The sequence below is a fragment of the Saccopteryx leptura genome, chromosome 8 (assembly GCF_036850995.1).
Source record: "Saccopteryx leptura isolate mSacLep1 chromosome 8, mSacLep1_pri_phased_curated, whole genome shotgun sequence".
Taxonomy (NCBI): domain Eukaryota; kingdom Metazoa; phylum Chordata; class Mammalia; order Chiroptera; family Emballonuridae; genus Saccopteryx; species Saccopteryx leptura.
This window is the reverse complement of record NC_089510.1, coordinates 7898621-7916982: the sequence shown is the minus strand read 5'-3', so window position 1 is coordinate 7916982 and position 18362 is coordinate 7898621. Positions and strand designations below refer to the sequence as shown.

General features: G+C 48.2%; 1 protein-coding gene across 1 annotated transcript in view; it reads right to left on the bottom strand.

Annotated features, from left to right (window-relative positions):
- LOC136379991 (ceruloplasmin-like) overlaps positions 1 to 18140 on the bottom strand; it is a 47552-nt gene extending 29412 nt beyond the window's left edge. The window contains exons 1-10 of the mRNA XM_066347741.1: positions 17986 to 18140; positions 16046 to 16290; positions 13775 to 13987; positions 13053 to 13223; positions 12111 to 12353; positions 9247 to 9412; positions 6846 to 6976; positions 6348 to 6488; positions 5896 to 6107; positions 272 to 422 (exon numbers count right to left, since the gene is read on the bottom strand). Coding sequence (XP_066203838.1) covers positions 272 to 422; positions 5896 to 6107; positions 6348 to 6488; positions 6846 to 6976; positions 9247 to 9412; positions 12111 to 12353; positions 13053 to 13223; positions 13775 to 13987; positions 16046 to 16290; positions 17986 to 18140 — 1828 coding nt within the window. The remainder of the gene's footprint in view (positions 1 to 271; positions 423 to 5895; positions 6108 to 6347; positions 6489 to 6845; positions 6977 to 9246; positions 9413 to 12110; positions 12354 to 13052; positions 13224 to 13774; positions 13988 to 16045; positions 16291 to 17985) is intronic.
- Between the last annotated feature and the right edge of the window lie 222 nt (positions 18141 to 18362).

The following is an 18362-nucleotide window of genomic DNA, read 5'->3' as shown; positions in this document are numbered from 1 at the left end:
ATAGAGAAATACAGTGGTTTTCTATCTTCGTGTAGCAATAGCTAAACAATATATTGCGCCAAAGAGACATTGGTCAATATTTGGTAAATTGAATTTAACATCATCATCCAAGTAGATTTTTATGGAGAAATTCTATTTATAAGAATCATATTAGCCAACCATTGAAGGAGAAATGTCTGTTGTCTCTCAAACAATCTGCAATTCTTTAGGCGTGATGAAATGAAACACACTTAATACATTTATTGATAGTGTAAATGAAGTGTTTTCTTACTGGACATATAGTTAGAACTTTGGAAATCTGGGTCCTCTTTGTCCACATTTTCGGGTTCTGTGGTAAATGTTCTAATATTTTCATCCAGGAGAAAACTTTGATTTTCATCAAATACTGTGGCAAGTAGGTAAAATTCTTTGTCTATTCCCTTCTGTGCATGAGAATAGGAGGGAAAAAAGCACCAGGTATAGTTTAGTCAAATAGTTGATCTGCATACAAGATTTCATATATAAGAATTGTATACTCCTAGAAATTTTGATCAATTACGTTCCCCACTTACAGATATTTTATATAAAGACATAGCCAGCGAACAGATTTATCACAAAACTAAGATGTTAGGAGAAATCTCTATATCTGCTTTCATATAAAGCTCTTACTACAGATAAAGCTCCCTACATTTAAAACCCCATCTAATAAGATAATCACAGATAGTGGCTTTTCATAGGATGCTTTGTAGAAAGTTAAATAAAGTGTTTTGAATTCTAGAAAGTCCGCATTTTTAGGGTTTATGAGGAAATGCAGCATGTATACACATTTCTATTTTTGGATAAAATATAAAAATTATATGTACATAAAGAATTATGAGACCTCTATATGACTTTATATAAATGAATATGAATATATAGCCACATTTTTGAATAAAATATACATTCAATTATATATATATATAATTATATTACAGAATTTACAAGGCTTTACCACACATGATTTACAATGCAGAAAAGAATTCACTTGCAAGTGAAGAACAAGGGAAAATCATTCATCAAGCATTTGCTGAAGACCTGTTGCTGTTACAGTGAATCAACAAAACCTCAGGTATGGAGTCAAGGAACTTAGTTTTTGAACATAAACACACAGATAAGCGCTTTGATGGAAACATACACAAGGCCCTGTGGAAATCTGCATAAACTTCAAGGAACTGTCGAACTGTCGTTAAGGAACACTTCAGATTAAGGGCAGGAAGAAACTCTCAGAATGAGTTTTTAAAATGCCTTCCCTTTTGGCAAGTAATACAGTGAAGAAAGGCAGTTTCTGCCAGAGAGAAGAAAGGTCAGAATCCAAAGAGATGGGATGTCGAGGCTAACGGGGTCCAGCATAGTGGGGAGGGAGGCAGGAGAGGCTAGCAGGGTCCAGCATAGAGGGAGGCAGGGTCTGGTGGGGGGGGTCCAGCATAGTGGGGAGGGAGGCAGGGTCTGGTAGGGGGGGGGTCCAGCATAGTGGGGAGGGAGGCAGGGTCTGGGGGGGGTCCAGCATAGTGGGGAGGGAGGCAGGGTCTGGTGGGGGGGGTCCAGCATAGTGGGGAGGGAGGCAGGGTCTGGTGGGGGGTGTGCAGGAGGCTAACAGGGTCCAGCATAGAGGGAGGCAGGGTCTGGTGGGGGGGTGCAGGAGGCTAGCAGGGTCCAGCATAGTGGGGAGGGAGGCAGGGTCTGGTGGGGGGGTGCAGGAGGCTAGCAGGGTCCAGCATAGTGGGGAGGGAGGCAGGGTCTGGTGGGGGGGTGCAGGAGGCTAACAGGGTCCAGCATAGTGGGGAGGGAGGCAGGGTCTGGTGGGGGGGGTCCAGCATAGTGGGGAGGGAGGCAGGGTCTGGTGGGGGGTGTGCAGGAGGCTAACAGGGTCCAGCATAGAGGGAGGCAGGGTCTGGTGGGGGGGTGCAGGAGGCTAGCAGGGTCCAGCATAGTGGGGAGGGAGGCAGGGTCTGGTGGGGGGTGCAGGAGGCTAGCAGGGCCCAGCATAGTGGGGAGGGAGGCAGGGTCTGGTGGGGGGTGCAGGAGGCTAACAGGGTCCAGCATAGTGGGGAGGGAGGCAGGGTCTGGTGGGGGGTCCAGCATAGTGGGGAGGGAGGCAGGGTCTGGTGGGGGGTGCAGGAGGCTAACAGGGGTCCAGCATAGTGGGGAGGGAGGCAGGGTCTGGTGGGGGGTGCAGGAGGCTAGCAGGGTCCAGCATAGTGAGGAGGGAGGCAGGGTCTGGTAGGGGGGTCCAGCATAGTGGGGAGGGAGGCAGGGTCTGGTGGGGGGGGTCCAGCATAGTGGGGAGGGAGGCAGGGTCTGGTGGGGGGGTCCAGCATAGTGGGGAGGGAGGCAGGGTCTGGTGGGGGGGTGCAGGAGGCTAACAGGGTCCAGCATAGTGGGGGGGGAGGCAGGGTCTGGTGGGGGGGGTCCAGCATAGTGGGGAGGGAGGCAGGGTCTGGTGGGGGGGTCCAGCATAGTGGGGGGGGAGGCAGGGTCTGGTGGGGGGGTCCAGCATAGTGGGGGGGAGGCAGGATCTGGTGGGGGGGGTGCAGGAGGAGGCTAGCAGGGTCCAGCATAGTGGGGAGGGAGGCAGGGTCTGGTGGGGGGTGTGCAGGAGGCTAACAGGGGTCCAGCATAGTGGGGAGGGAGGCAGGGTCTGGTGGGGGGGTCCAGCATAGTGGGGAGGGAGGCAGGGTCTGGTGGGGGGGTCCAGCATAGTGGGGAGGGAGGCAGGGTCTGGTGGGGGGGGTCCAGCATAGTGGGGAGGGAGGCAGGGTCTGGTGGGGGGGTGCAGGAGGCTAACAGGGTCCAGCATAGTGGGGGGGGAGGCAGGGTCTGGTGGGGGGGGGGTCCAGCATAGTGGGGAGGGAGGCAGGGTCTGGTGGGGGGAGTCCAGCATAGTGGGGAGGGAGGCAGGGTCTGGTGGGGGGGGGGTGCAGGAGGCTAACAGGGTCCAGCATAGTGGGGAGGGAGGCAGGGTCTGGTGGGGGGGGTCCAGCATAGTGGGGAGGGAGGCAGGGTCTGGTGGGGGGGGTGCAGGAGGCTAACAGGGTCCAGCATAGAGGGAGGCAGGGTCTGGTGGGGGGGTGCAGGAGGCTAGCAGGGTCCAGCATAGTGGGGAGGGAGGCAGGGTCTGGTGGGGGGGTGCAGGAGGCTAGCAGGGTCCAGCATAGTGGGGAGGGAGGCAGGGTCTGGTGGGGGGGTGCAGGAGGCTAACAGGGTCCAGCATAGTGGGGAGGGAGGCAGGGTCTGGTGGGGGGGGTCCAGCATAGTGGGGAGGGAGGCAGGGTCTGGTGGGGGGTGTGCAGGAGGCTAACAGGGTCCAGCATAGAGGGAGGCAGGGTCTGGTGGGGGGGTGCAGGAGGCTAGCAGGGTCCAGCATAGTGGGGAGGGAGGCAGGGTCTGGTGGGGGGTGCAGGAGGCTAGCAGGGCCCAGCATAGTGGGGAGGGAGGCAGGGTCTGGTGGGGGGTGCAGGAGGCTAACAGGGTCCAGCATAGTGGGGAGGGAGGCAGGGTCTGGTGGGGGGTCCAGCATAGTGGGGAGGGAGGCAGGGTCTGGTGGGGGGTGCAGGAGGCTAACAGGGGTCCAGCATAGTGGGGAGGGAGGCAGGGTCTGGTGGGGGGTGCAGGAGGCTAGCAGGGTCCAGCATAGTGAGGAGGGAGGCAGGGTCTGGTAGGGGGGTCCAGCATAGTGGGGAGGGAGGCAGGGTCTGGTGGGGGGGGGTCCAGCATAGTGGGGAGGGAGGCAGGGTCTGGTGGGGGGGTCCAGCATAGTGGGGAGGGAGGCAGGGTCTGGTGGGGGGGTGCAGGAGGCTAACAGGGTCCAGCATAGTGGGGGGGGAGGCAGGGTCTGGTGGGGGGGGGTCCAGCATAGTGGGGAGGGAGGCAGGGTCTGGTGGGGGGGTCCAGCATAGTGGGGGGGGAGGCAGGGTCTGGTGGGGGGGTCCAGCATAGTGGGGGGGAGGCAGGATCTGGTGGGGGGGGGGTGCAGGAGGAGGCTAGCAGGGTCCAGCATAGTGGGGAGGGAGGCAGGGTCTGGTGGGGGGTGTGCAGGAGGCTAACAGGGGTCCAGCATAGTGGGGAGGGAGGCAGGGTCTGGTGGGGGGGTCCAGCATAGTGGGGAGGGAGGCAGGGTCTGGTGGGGGGGTCCAGCATAGTGGGGAGGGAGGCAGGGTCTGGTGGGGGGGGTCCAGCATAGTGGGGAGGGAGGCAGGGTCTGGTGGGGGGGTGCAGGAGGCTAACAGGGTCCAGCATAGTGGGGGGGGAGGCAGGGTCTGGTGGGGGGGGTCCAGCATAGTGGGGAGGGAGGCAGGGTCTGGTGGGGGGAGTCCAGCATAGTGGGGAGGGAGGCAGGGTCTGGTGGGGGGGGGTGCAGGAGGCTAACAGGGTCCAGCATAGTGGGGAGGGAGGCAGGGTCTGGTGGGGGGTGCAGGAGGCTAACAGGGTCCAGCATAGTGGGGAGGGAGGCAGGGTCTGGTGGGGGGTCCAGCATAGTGGGGGGGAGGCAGGGTCTGGTGGGGGGGTGCAGGAGGCTAACAGGGTCCAGCATAGTGGGGGGGAGGCAGGGTCTGGTGGGGGGTCCAGCATAGTGGGGGGGAGGCAGGGTCTGGTGGGGGGGTGCAGGAGGCTAACAGGGTCCAGCATAGTGGGGAGGGAGGCAGGGTCTGGTGGGGGGTCCAGCATAGTGGGGGGGAGGCAGGGTCTGGTGGGGGGGTGCAGGAGGCTAACAGGGTCCAGCATAGTGGGGAGGGAGGCAGGGTCTGGTGGGGGGGTGCAGGAGGCTAACAGGGTCCAGCATAGTGGGGAGGGAGGCAGGGTCTGGTGGGGGGGGCAGGAGGCTAACAGGGTCCAGCATAGTGGGGAGGGAGGCAGGGTCTGGTGGGGGGGTGCAGGAGGCTAACAGGGTCCAGCATAGTAGGGAGGGAGGCAGGGTCTGGTGGGGGGGTGCAGGAGGCTAACAGGGTCCAGCATAGTGGGGAGGGAGGCAGGGTCTGGTGGGGGGGGCAGGAGGCTAACAGGGTCCAGCATAGTGGGGAGGGAGGCAGGGTCTGGTGGGGGGGTGCAGGAGGCTAACAGGGTCCAGCATAGTGGGGAGGGAGGCAGGGTCTGGTGGGGGGGGCAGGAGGCTAACAGGGTCCAGCATAGTAGGGAGGGAGGCAGGGTCTGGTGGGGTGCACAGGGTCTGTCTGTCCTGTTGACTCCTATGTCAGCAGGTGCTGGAGTGACCTTTAATGTGGAGAGTGCTGTAACCGGATTTGGAAGATTTGGCAGGAAGGGACGTGGAGGTGTCTTGAGCGGAGGTATATTGAAGTGGGATGAGAGGGGAGAGGAGTTAGGAGGTGAAAGGCATTCAGAAAGAAGTAACAGTGCCTAATCTGGGGCGCGGGGTCAGAGGCTTGGTGACCGGTGGTGCGGGATAGAGGAAAAGAGGGTGACTTGGCGGGGAGAAGGACAGGCAGGAGCTGTCCAGAGGGAGAGGAAGAGTTAAAACAGTCCAGCGGAACTCAGAGGCATTTGTGGAAGGTGCCAGTGTGTGGGTCCAGGGCAGAGGAAGGGGCGGGGGTCCAGGGCAGAGGAAGGGGCGGGGGTCCAGAGCAGAGGAAGGGGCGGGGGTCCAGGGCAGAGGAAGGGGCGGGGGTCCAGGGCAGAGGAAGGGGCGGGTGTCCAGGGCAGAGGAAGGGGCGGGTGTCCAGGGCAGAGGAAGGGGCGGGTGTCCAGGGCAGAGGAAGGGGCGGGTGTCCAGGGCAGAGGAAGGGGCGGGGGTCCAGGGCAGAGGAAGGGGCGGGGGATCCAGGGCACGCAGACCGGAAAGGCAACTGCCTGGTGACCCTTTCTCTGGTTCCGTCTCAGGCCAACGCTCACCGAGGCGCCCTGAACACAGGTCCCCGGACTCACCTGTTTGCCATCCTTGCCAAGGCTTCCCTTTCTGCACACCAGGAGGGGCCCCACAAGGCCGCTGTTGGTGTCCTTGGTCCCATTCACCGCGGAGAAGTATAACCAGGTGAGGCAGTTGGGGTCTGTGGAGGTTGGACCCACATCCGCCGGGACTTGCCACGTGTAGACAAACCTTTTGCCAGGGTTGACGTGGGAGGAGGCCGGAGGGTCGCCTAGTGAGAAAGAGCCACTTGTGAGAGAGGATCCATGACCACGAGCCGCAAGCCAAGACGGAGAGGTCTCCGGCAGCCCACCTTGGGGGCAGTTGGAAGCCACCACTTGGCCATGATAAGCCCACAGAGCCGTGACGATGCGGAAAGTGGGCCGCCCGGGGGTTTCAGGAGGAAATGGAACGTCTCGTTGACATTGGAGGACAGTGTGGCTTGCCTGGCCCTCCCCTGAGTTCTGCTTACCTCCTCCCGGGGTCCGGTAGAAGGAGCCCTCGTTGTCTTTGCTATAAAGCAGGCCATGGGGCTGCATGCTGAGCGGCACGGGACCCTTGTTATAGAAAGTGACTTGGATGGTATCTCCCACCTCCGCCTTAATGACAGGGCCTAGAAACCAACAGAGTTCGTTGTTCTGGTTTTTCTGAAAAGTTGACTCTCAGCTTGTGGTACTTGGGTAAAGGTCTAAGAACAAGTTAAAGGGACGATGCCATGAACCAGAAACGTGCCCGACTACAAAAGGTCTAGGGTGTAGAATGTCATTTTGAACAAAGAGGTTCATCTCATTGGATTCATAAGGGCAAGAGAATACCATTTCAAGTTGGGTGAACCAGGATATCTTGTTTTCATAAGGTTAGGACAGCTAATGTCAATAAAACTGCGAATCAGTGAATACAGTTTGGATTGCACAGAATTTGTATAGATGATAGGTATTTACAACTTTGCAAGCTATGACTAGAATTTTACCAATGAGTCCAAAATGCTCTTCTCTTGCCTTCTGTATTTGGAAGGAAGCATCTGTGTATCCACGGAAAACTAATTTTTGGTATGTTCCTCCAATCCTGGTTGGGCCTTGTTTAAAAACTGACTGAGATTCGCTGTGCAGAGAAAGTAGGAACACAAAGAACTTTTAAATGCACAGTGGTCATGTGAATAGCAAGCAAGAAATCTACATACATCTGTTTGAAAGTACTTGTAATTCATTGATAAAAGCAATTCATGCTCATTGTAGAAAATTTGGAAAATAAGGAAAAATATAACAACAAAATTAAAATCTTCACAATCCTGCCATCTATCTGTAACCATTGTCAATATTTTCCATGGGTATCTTTCCAGTCTTTTGTTTATGTGTGGGTATACAAGTATCTGTTTACCTAGAAATTTATCTACAAAAATTTTTTTTTTGGAATAAAAATTAAAAAGACATATGTCTGACTTCTTTTTCTTCTTTTAAGCAGGTAGTAACAAACATTGCTTTTAAAACAAGTATGTGGGCCCTGGCAGGTTGGCTCAGTAGAAGAGCATCAGCCTGGTGTGTAGATGTCCTGGGTTCGATTCTTGGTCAGGGCACACAGGAGAAGCACCCATCTACTTCTCCACCCTTCCTCCTTTCCCTTCTCTCTTTTTCTCTCTCTTCCCCTCCCACAACCATGGCTCTATTGGTTCAAGAGAGTTGGCCTCAGGTGCTTAGGATGGCTTCATGGAGCCTCCACCTCAGGCATAAAAAATAGCTCAGTTGCTGAGCAATGGCCAAGATCGTCAGAGCATCCTCCTGTAGGGGGCTTGGCACATGGATCCCGGTTGGGGCGCATGCAGGAGTCTGTCTCTGTCTTCCCTCCTCTCACTTAAAAGAAAAAACAAGCATGTGGAGAGATGTGAGAATATTAGGATGAGAGATGTCATTCTTTTCTTTTTATTATTATTCTACTATAATAAAATGAATAATTCTCAGTCCACTGAGAATAAGTGTTCCCTAGCAATGGATGGGTGGCTTGCAGTGCTCAGATGTCATAGCATTTCAGAGTCAGGAGAATCACACAAGTCAAAAGGACCCATCTATTCCTACTCACTTTAGTCAATACAGAATGAGAGCTGGACTTAACTCTGAAGCTACATTTTGCTCTAAGCACGGTATCTTTTTCACAATGAATACAAAAATCTCCATTAAACATTGAATAATTTGTTAAAATATGAGAAAACATTCATTTGATACAACATGTAGTTTTCTTAAAAATTTTGTGAGTGAGGCCCTGGCCGGTTTGCTCAGTGGTAGAGTGTCGGCCTGGCATACAGGGGACCGGGGTTCGATTCCCGGCCAGGACACATAGGAGAAGCGCCCATTTGCTTCTCCACCCCCCCCTCCTTCCTCTCTGTCTCTCTCTTCCCCTCCCGCAGCCAAGGCTCCATTGGAGCAAAGATGGCCCGGGCGCTGGGGATGGCTCCTTGGCCTCTGCCCCAGGTGCTAGAGTGGCTCTGGTCGCGGCAGAGCGACACCCCGGAGGGGCAGAGCATCGCCCCCTGGTGGGCAGAGCGTCGCCCCTGGTGGGCGTGCCGGGTGGATCCTGGTCAGGCGCATGCGGGACTCATGCGGGAGTCTGTCTGACTGTCTCTCCCCATTTCCAGCTTCAGAAATATACAAAAAAAAAAAAAGAAAAAAGAAAAAAAAAATTTTGTGAGTGAATTAGAGAAAAATAAGTATGGAAAACATCATTTTTGGTGGTTTTAGAACTTGATATTTTCTGACATACAACTTTCATTCAATAGCTGGAAGGCTTCAAACTCTTCAAGTTGGTAAACACAGTTAGCAGTTAGATGATCAGAAACACTTTCTATGCACTTTTAAATATTGGTGCTGCAGTAATGTATTTCATCCTTAGTTTTCGGTCAGTAATATAGAATTGTAATATAGTCTTTGATGTTACTAAGTAAAAAAATATATATATAATATGAAGGATGCCACAGGAAGTGATTTCATTGCCCTCAGAGCTTAGCAGGAAAGTATACATTACATATGAGGCAGGTTTTTTAATTTTTTCATAAAATTGCTATTTGAGAACATTTTCCACGATGCTGTTAAATGTCTCATAATTATAATATAAAGGAAATCCATTTTAAAATTTAGTGTTAGAAAACCTATGAGCAGTATGTGTCCCTTGGCACTGGCTGCCAAGGCATTTAGAGAAAAATTTTGGATCCTTAGGTTTAATTTTTTTCCAGTTTTTGACATAATTATTATTCTACCATTATTTTATTATACTATTCTTATAATAAGATGCCTAAATCCTTTTTAGGAGTAGCTGGATTCTGGATATTTTCAATTATCTTTTTTTTAACCATAAATGCTTCCAGTGAGTAAATCATTCGTTACCTTCCAGCTGCCGTTAAACTTTCTCCAGTAAAGGTATTTATACCAGACGGAGCATAGTTCCAGAGTATTTTTTCAGCAGCAATATAGTAACGTAAAACATGTGTCCCAGTAACCTTGGCTGAAGATTTCTGGCAATCACGCACATTGAAAAAAGCCTTCAAACTCTCTGAAAAACAATAAACCCAAGTAGAGAATGTTATCAAGACATTAAGACACTTTTTATAGTCCATATATATATATATATATATATGCCAACAATATTGCAACTTGCCCCTTCTCTGAGGAGTTTTAGGTATTTTATTTATGGAATCTGTGTAAAAACCTCGAATATCTGAAACAAGGACAAAAACCGGATGCAAAGATGAATGTTAGAGGAATATATACCATGAGAAAATAACGACCAGCTTTGGACCGACTCAGAGATGAAGATGGAAACTGCCCGCTGAGAAGAACTGGAGCCAAAAACATCCTCCCTCGTGGGTATGAAATTGCTACCACTAGTCACTAATGAGTTAGTTGGCTTATTAGATCAATTGTTGGCAGCCAGGTGGGAAATCAAGGCAGGCCCATTTTCCTGGGGGCGTTAGCCCCGTGTTTTGACGTTGGAGCACCACAGGTGGGGGTGCAAATTAGCAAAGAATTTTTAAGGCAATCTGCAGCAGCGTCTGTTAAAATTGTAAACCCTTCCCTTACATAATTTCACTTCTTGGTGGTTACCCAAGAGTAATATTTGCACATGCATAAAAAACAACAACAAATACAGAGGTGTTAACTACAACCTTGCCAATGAAAAAAAATGTAGAAAGAAATGTAAATGTCTATCAGTAGGCAAATTAGGACACGTCCCAATATGGAAAATTCTATAACATTTTTAAAAGGATAAGTTAAATAGATGAGGAATGTCCTGGAAAAGATTTCAAGACAGACACGGGTGGGCAAAAGTAGGTTTATAGTCGTTCATAGGGGAAATAATACGATAATGAAGAACAATACAAGAATGAAGTCTTTCGCATACTCACGAACATACACCTACTTTTTGCTCTGCCCTCTATTGACAAAGGAAGAAAACAAGGAGCAGAACATTATATACAGTGTGATGTGATTTTGTAAAACAACCACACACAATGTGGCTTTATTTCTACATGTTCACCCATATTGTGTGAAAAGGCATGGTAAACAGGTTGGCGAGAATTCACCCCCAACTGTTGACGGTAATTACTCTCTGGGGAAGGTGGTCACTCTCTAAGATGGCGGTTAGATGATAGTCCTTTCTAATGTCGTTAGCGTCCATCTCTGAGTTACAATGACTGTGTGTGTCTCTCCTTTTCCCGATAGCCCTGAGAGGGACACAGAACACAGGCAATCCTAACAAACATTTGTGGCTTAGTTGGTTAATAATGAACTGAAACATGACATTAACCAAAGTATGGAACTTGTAAAAAAAAGAAAGATTTTGGTCAGAGAAGTAAACCTCATTTCTGTACAAAGAAAGAAAAATTAAAATTTTCAGTTCTAATAACAACCACATCCTCTGAATGAAAATAAAACAACATTTACATGATTATATGTAGAGTTCACTCATATTTAAGAATAGAAATGATTAATAGCTTCCTGACTGGGCAGTCTATTTATTATTCAGTGGAGAGTGTGATTGAAGAGGGAAATAAATTAAAATAAGGAGGTTTACCCAGTAACAGATCACAAGTATAGCTGACCCTTGAACAACGCTGGTTTGTTGTGTGAGTCAACTTACTTGTGAACTCTTTTCATTTTGTAAACAGACAATGTAAACTTACAATCTTGATAAATAGAGTACAGGACCTTAACTCATTTTATTTCCTTGTGATTTTCTTAATAACATTTCTTTTTCTAGCTTACTTTATTGTAAGAATACAGAAGATAATACAAATAAAATACAAACATTTGTTAATTGCCTGTTTATGTTATCAGTAAAGCTGCCAGCCAACAGTGGGCTCTTAGTAGTTGAGTTAGATATGAGGATTTCTGACTGAGAAGGGTGCTGCGGTCTCTAATCCCAACTTGTTCAAAAAATTATCTCTGCTTGTTCTTACATAATTCCTGGCTCTTTTTCTTATAGGGTTTTGGGCAAGTTTGTTTTCTCAATGAAAACAAACAAACAAAAAAAACTGTAATAATACCTGCTCTGTCCAAAACTTAGATTATTTGTAAGGTTCACAGGCTAATAAAAATAAAAGTTTTTATTTTGGTTTTTATAAAAACAACAACAAAATTCCTTGTATACCTAAAAAGGTTTATTATCATAGAGTTAAAGGGTTGGAGATCTGAGTCCCAGGCCTGATCTGTCATTGACTTTTTTAAAAGACAGTCTTGGCCCTGGCTGGTTGGCTCAGTGGTAGAGCGTCAGCCTGGCGTGCAGAAGTCCCGGGTTCGATTCCTGGCCAGGGCACACAGGAGAAGCGACCATCTGCTTCTCCACCCCACCCCCTCTCCTTCCTCTCTGTCTCTCTCTTCCCCTCCTGCAGCCAAGGCTCCATTGGAGCAAAGATGGCCCAGGCGCTGGGGGTGGCTCCATAGCCTCTGCCTCAGGTGCTAGAGTGGCTCTGGTCGCAACAGAGTGACGCCCCGGATGGGCAGAGCATCGCCCTCTGGTGGGCATGCGGGTGGATCCCGGTCAGGCGCATGCGGGAGTCTGTCTGACTGCCTCCCCGTTTCCAGCTTCAGAAAAATACAAATAAATAAATAAATAAATAAATAAATAAATAAAGACAGTCTTATGACCTCCCTAAATGTCAGTTGCTCTGTTTGGAAGACAGGCATTTGCAGTGGGTTATAACCCTGGAAGTTCTCTGACCATATATTACATAAAAGGAATAAATCCCTACCATAGATCGGATTTTCCACTAGCCACTCTCCGGGGCTCTTGGCCACCATGAGGGCCTCGTGCAGGGAGGCAGGGAAGGCAGTTATGGTGTCCTCTCTATGATTCCGAAAGGTCACAGTTTGTCCGTGGAAATAGATGGAGTGTCGATCAAAGTTATCCCCCATGCCAATAAAATACCACCTGATCCTGTCCTCTGCACACATGGTGAGATTGGGTAGATTTCCATACATGTATCCATTGATTGCTGAAAACAAATGCAAATTAACCATTGAAGCCTGGCAGACGAGGGCCACATGGTATATGTGCTATGCGTTTCCTCATCACATTAACCCAGCAGTGTCAGCACCGCCCCCCCCCCCCCGCCCCCCGGTAATCTACGACAAGAGTTGATTTGTGTTTCACGAGAAAGGAGGCCGATGAGCACTGGATATGGTTCAAGGTGAGAGCAGCACAAAGATTTAGAGGCTAGAGGAGGGAAAGTAAGCGGAAGGCAGGGAGCAGTCGGAAAGGGGAAAAGAACAGAAGGCAACTAAGCCTGCGAAGGAAAAGAACAAGGAAAAAAGGCGGCTACGGCCACAGGAGCATCTTGTCTGGAAAGTTCTATGTAGAAACACATACTCCACCAGTTATGCCTTTGTTCTTCCATAGTACTTCCCAAATGACATCTTTTCTATGTGTGTTTGTTTTTTTAACCATTGACTTTTGATCAATATCAAACTGTAGAAAAAATAAATGTATCTCCCTACTTGACTCGCTAGGAAATTTTGGAAAACCAGCAGGATTTACTAGATGCCTTGCTTATCAACCAGCCCACTCTGGGCGAAAAAACTGAAACATATTAATTCAAGTGAACAAGCTTGAACAAAGGAAAAAAATCACTAAGTAGAACCACAGAGGTTAGACGTCTAAGATACTATAAGTGAGAAAGTGTTTAAACTCTTACAGGCCATGATATTGCTTTTCCGGAAGGCTGAGTCACTAGCATCCACTTGGCCCGGTTCAGTATATTTGTTAATGTTGTCATCAATATACCAGCTGTTGTTCTCATCAGTTAGAAAGAACATCAGAATGTAAGACTTGTCAACATCTTTTTCGATATCTCCGTCCAATGTGCCTGAAACAAACAACAACAACAACAACGACTCAGCAAAACTTCCTCTTTGCAGTAATGACTTTGGCTATCAAATAATAAGTTGATCATTAGAACTGGTTCAACTTAAACTGTGAACGTGTTATCTCGCACCACCATGGACAGAACCCTGAGGAAGCTCGCGTGCAAGGAACAGGCCGGTGGCCTCCCCTCTTCCCCATTCCTGCCCACCCTGCTGAGCCAACACTTCTCTGAAGAACAGAAGTGGCTGCAGTCATTGATTCTTTGTGAGGAGGGCTCAAGTGAAGTGTGCTGGGCTTGACTACCACCTACTGACCAACCTGCATTATTGAACTTGCATGGAGGCTTTGAACTCAACATTGTCATCTACGCTCCGAGTCTAGATGGCAACTTGCCGTTTATTCATTTACTTATGTATTTTTTCACTAGCTCATCAAGACCAAGGCAGGAAAATAGAGCTCACTGCATAGCGATGTTCCAGTTGGGAAGTGAGGAAGAACCCCCATAGTCTGTTGACTCCATTGTGACCATGAAATTTTATAAAAATGGGTTACCCCTTTTACAAGTCAGAAGTACTCCAATAGGTCCTGAATCCAAATCTTTGGGCGAGTCCACATGGGAGTGGTATATCCTGGTCACGCAGCTAGTGTCATTGGGGCCAGGCCCCTGCTTTTCATCGACAAACCACTTGTAAATGTACTGTCCCCCGGGCGGCAGGCGGTCATCTGCCCTTTGCAGGCCCGTCGTATTATCAGGATAAAGAGCACCTAGGAAACATAAGCTGCGCTGTGGTCACAGTAATATTGGACAACGCCATTTTGAGTGTGATACATGCTTTTTCCACCAAGCCCTGAATGCGTGTTCATTTGTTGCTTCAGAGGGAAGTGTGTATTTCTCTCCTCTCGCTCCTAAGCCCTGTCTCCCTAGGTCCCCTTCAGTTGCCTTCCATCCGAATGCCAATCACAATGCCATTCTAGACCGCACTGAGGCAGGCGGTATATTAACGGACGATCATCACTTATGCTGATGGGTTCCAAAATATATATTTGTGTGCCTTCTATGTCCCTGGATCTTGGATACAGAGAGATTAGGCTCTTGAGTTGCTCTCGATATTTTCTTCACTGTACGTCAGACTTGGGACCCAGACATCAAGAAGCACCCATGTTATCCCCAAGTAGCCCACTAGACTCCGAAAGTGGCCCTCTGTATAGCTTTCATTACCCTGAGTTATTACCTCTGTTCTGAATTTGGGACCGTGTTCCCCTTTCTTTCTTCTCCCAAAATTTCACTTCAAATCTCCACCTTTTGAGGCTAGAATCCTGAAAACTATACATAAGATTTCTTCATTCAACAGAATCCTTTCAAGCATGGCCAACATCTCGTCCTTCACACATCTTTTGGGACTCCCCCACGCCACGTTGAACACAAAACCCTACTTGTTGGTTTTCCTTTCCCTGTTTTCCCCCAGAGTTATCAGGCAGCTGTCAGTGTAGATGTGTAGGAGAAAAGATGTTGTCTACAGAGTAGTGATGTCTCTTGAAACTGATGTTTTCCAAGAATCTGCATGCATTAGTAAATAAAATGCAATGGGGAGAGAACAGCATTCCTGCCAAGAAACATTTAGCTCATGAGGCACCTACAAAATTTTTTTTTCTTTTGGTGAATACAAAGTGTTTTCTTTCTCAAGAATTGTACAAGGGTGGTCACTCATTCAAGGTTTAAATGAGAGCCTGACCAGGTGGTGGCACAGTAGATAGAGTGTCGACCTTGGATGCTCAGGTCCCAGGTTTGAAACCCCAAGGTTGCTACTTGCATATGGGCTCATCTGGCTTGAATGTGAGGTCACTGGCTTGAGTGTGGGATTGTAAGACATGACCCCATGGTTGCTGGTTTGAGCCCAAGGTCGCTGGCTTGAGTCAAGGGTCACTGGCTCTGCTGGAGCTCCCTGATCAAGGCACATACGAGAAAGCAATCAATGAACAACTAAAATACCACAACTACAAGTTGATGCTTCTCATCTCTCTCCCTTACTCTCTGTCTGTCTGTCTCTCTCTCTCTTTTTCTCTGTCTCTGTATCTCTTGCTTAAAATAAAAAGATTTAAATGAGAAGGGAGACTTGACTTGGGCGATGAACACAATGCAATACACAGATGATATGTTATAGAATTGTACACTTGAAACCTATATAAAATTATTAACCGGCCCTGGATGGTTTGCTCAGTGGTAGAGCGTCGGCCTGGCGTGCAGGAGTCCCGGGTTCGATTCCTGGCCAGGGCACACAGGAGAGGCGCCCATCTGCTTCTCCACCCCTCCCCCTCTCCTTCCTCTCTGTCTCTCTCTTCCCCTCCCACAGCCAAGGCTCCATTGGAGCAAAGTTGGTCCGGGTGCTGGGGGTGGCTCTATGGCCTCTGCCTCAGGCACTAGAATGGCTCTGGTTGCAACAGAGTGACGCCCCAGATGGGCAGAACATCGCCCCCTGGTGGGCATGCCGGGTGGATCCCGGTCGGGCACATGCGGAAGTCTGTCTTACTGCCTCCCTGTTTCCAGCTTCAGAAAAATACAAAAAAAAAAAATATTAACCAATATCACTGCAATAAATTCAATATAAATTTTTTTAAATGCACATGGCAACAAATAAAAAGCCTTAACTGAGAAATTACAAAAGGATACTCTTGGATATAAGAAGTAAGAGTCTGTATACATCCCAAGCTACTCCTAGTTCATAATGATGCCCAGATAATAACTGTTTTGTTTTTCCTGAAATATTAGGCACATATTGTCTATAAGCAATAGGTCAGGAATGGAAGGAAAGAGGGTCCACTTACCTTCATTTTCTTTAGTGTAACTGGCTCCATGAGGATGGAAACTATACATTCTCGAAGCAAAATTTTTCACATGTACATAAATGTAGTCTCCAATTTCTGCTTTTATTATCGGACCTAAATAGCCCAACCAGGATGGTTTTTCAATGATAGTTTGAAATGTATCATCCGTATACTGAAAGTACAAAGCCTTTTTATAAACACTTCCTATCCTATTGTGGCTTCGTTGTCCATATATTTGGGCATCTCTGTAATAAACAAACAAACAAACAACAACAACAACAAAAAGGAGAAAACTTCAACAAATTTTGGCTACAAAGAAAACAACATTTGAACCAACAGAAACTAGAAGTGAGCAGCTTTCCAGCCCGATTTTGGTAGCGAAAACTCAGGCACCAGAGAAAATGTGAAGGGAGTCAAAAAAGGCATTGCAGCCCAGGCGTTGTTGGAGTGTCTGGTGAAGAGATCAAAGGCAAAAGTAGCAAATACCACACCTGGTGATTTGGTTTTAAAGAGTTACCAAATACTTTGTATTGAACTACAAAAGGGCTTCTCGCCCCACTCTGAGGTTACTTTAGCTCTAAAGCATTAACTCCTATGACAGGACCCTTTAGACACTTAACTACACGGCTCACAAAAATGAGGGGACCAGCGAACGTGCAGACACTCCAGGACTCTCAGCCTTTTGTACAGCGCATTTTCACCCGTGAAATCAAAGTTGGTTTTGCATCTCATTTGCATAATCGAGCAACTTTCTTTGACTTGTCTGCTTTGCTGATGTTCTTGTTTAATAAAAATATCAAATGCTATTTTTTTTATTGCTTCATATTCATTTTGAAATATCCCCTAATTTTTGTGAGCAGTGTATATCTGTGGATGTGCTAGTAGAATTGGGGGCATTTGGGCCAACAAGCAGTAAATCAGGGTTCCACGTGCAACTCCTACAGGTTCCCTTTTCTACTATCTGAAGAGAGGAGTCAAGGAGATTGCTACAGTTTTACAATCCGTGGCACATATTCAACATCAGGGAAATAAAAGGGGGAGGGGGTTGGTTTACATCTTGAGCACTACTTCAACAAAATAGCTGATAAACAGAATTACACACGGTCCCTGAAGCAATGCGTCACGAGAGCAAGAGTAGCGATAAGCTCAGGAAGGAGAAACTTCTGATTTATATTAATATCTGCCTTCCATTCCATCCTTATACTAAGAATACAAAGAAGCTCCGGCTGGTGGCTCAGCAGCTACAGTGTCAGTCTGGCTTGCAGATGTCCCGGGTTTGATTCCTGGTCAGGGCACACAGGAGAAGCAACCATCTGCTTCTCTCTCTCCCCCACCCCTCTCTCACTTTTCTCCCTCCTCCCCTCTTGCAGCCAGTAACTCAATGGGTCTGAGTGTCAGCCCTGGGCACTGAGGATAGCTGGGTGGTCTAAGCATCACCCTCAGGTACTGAAGATAGCTCAGTTGATTCGAGCATCAGCCCCAGACAGAGGCTGCTGGGTAGATCCCAGTTGGGCTGAATGCAGGAATCTATCTCCCCTCCTTTCACTTAAAAAACAAAACACACACAAAAAAACCCCACAAAGGAAGTGGTTCTAATAATAAATGTACCCTTAATGCAGCGGTTCTCAACCTGTGAGTCGCGACCCTGGCGGGGTCACCTAAAGCCATTGGAAAATACATAATGCATATCAGGTATTTACATTCCGAATCATAACTGTAGCAAAATTACAGTTATGAAGTAGCCACCAAAATTATTTTTTGGTTTGGGGTCACCGCAACATGAGGAACTGTATTGCGGGGTCACGGCATTAGAAAGGTTGAGAACCACTGCCTTAATGGATCAATCGTAGGAAATTCTTTATCAGCATTCTATCAATGAGTAGCAATTACCAACTTTTGCTTCCAATAGTCATTTTTTCAATGCAATGGTTTTTACTTACTGGTCTTCTGAAATAGGCTTCCCAGTCAGCATATTTTTACCAGTAGGGATATAGTTCCATGTAGTTTCTTTAATTCCTACATAGTAGTACCTATCTTTTGCCCAACCTGGAGAACAAGTAAAAACCAGAAAGGTCAGTGGTAAGATGGCCTTCATTTTTCAACCATGACCTTGGAGAGACTAACAGAACGGACGCCGGCTTTCCTTTTATATCCCGCACTTTCTTCCTTATTGGCGCTCCTGTGTGTAAACTAAGGTTGTGTAAGAGCTCATCTTGTGCTTCATCTACATAGATATCATTTCCTTTCCAAAAGCGTTTAGTTTTCACTAGTCAGAGCAGGTGAAAGACTGTTGCACAACCCACGGCAGGTTTTGGCC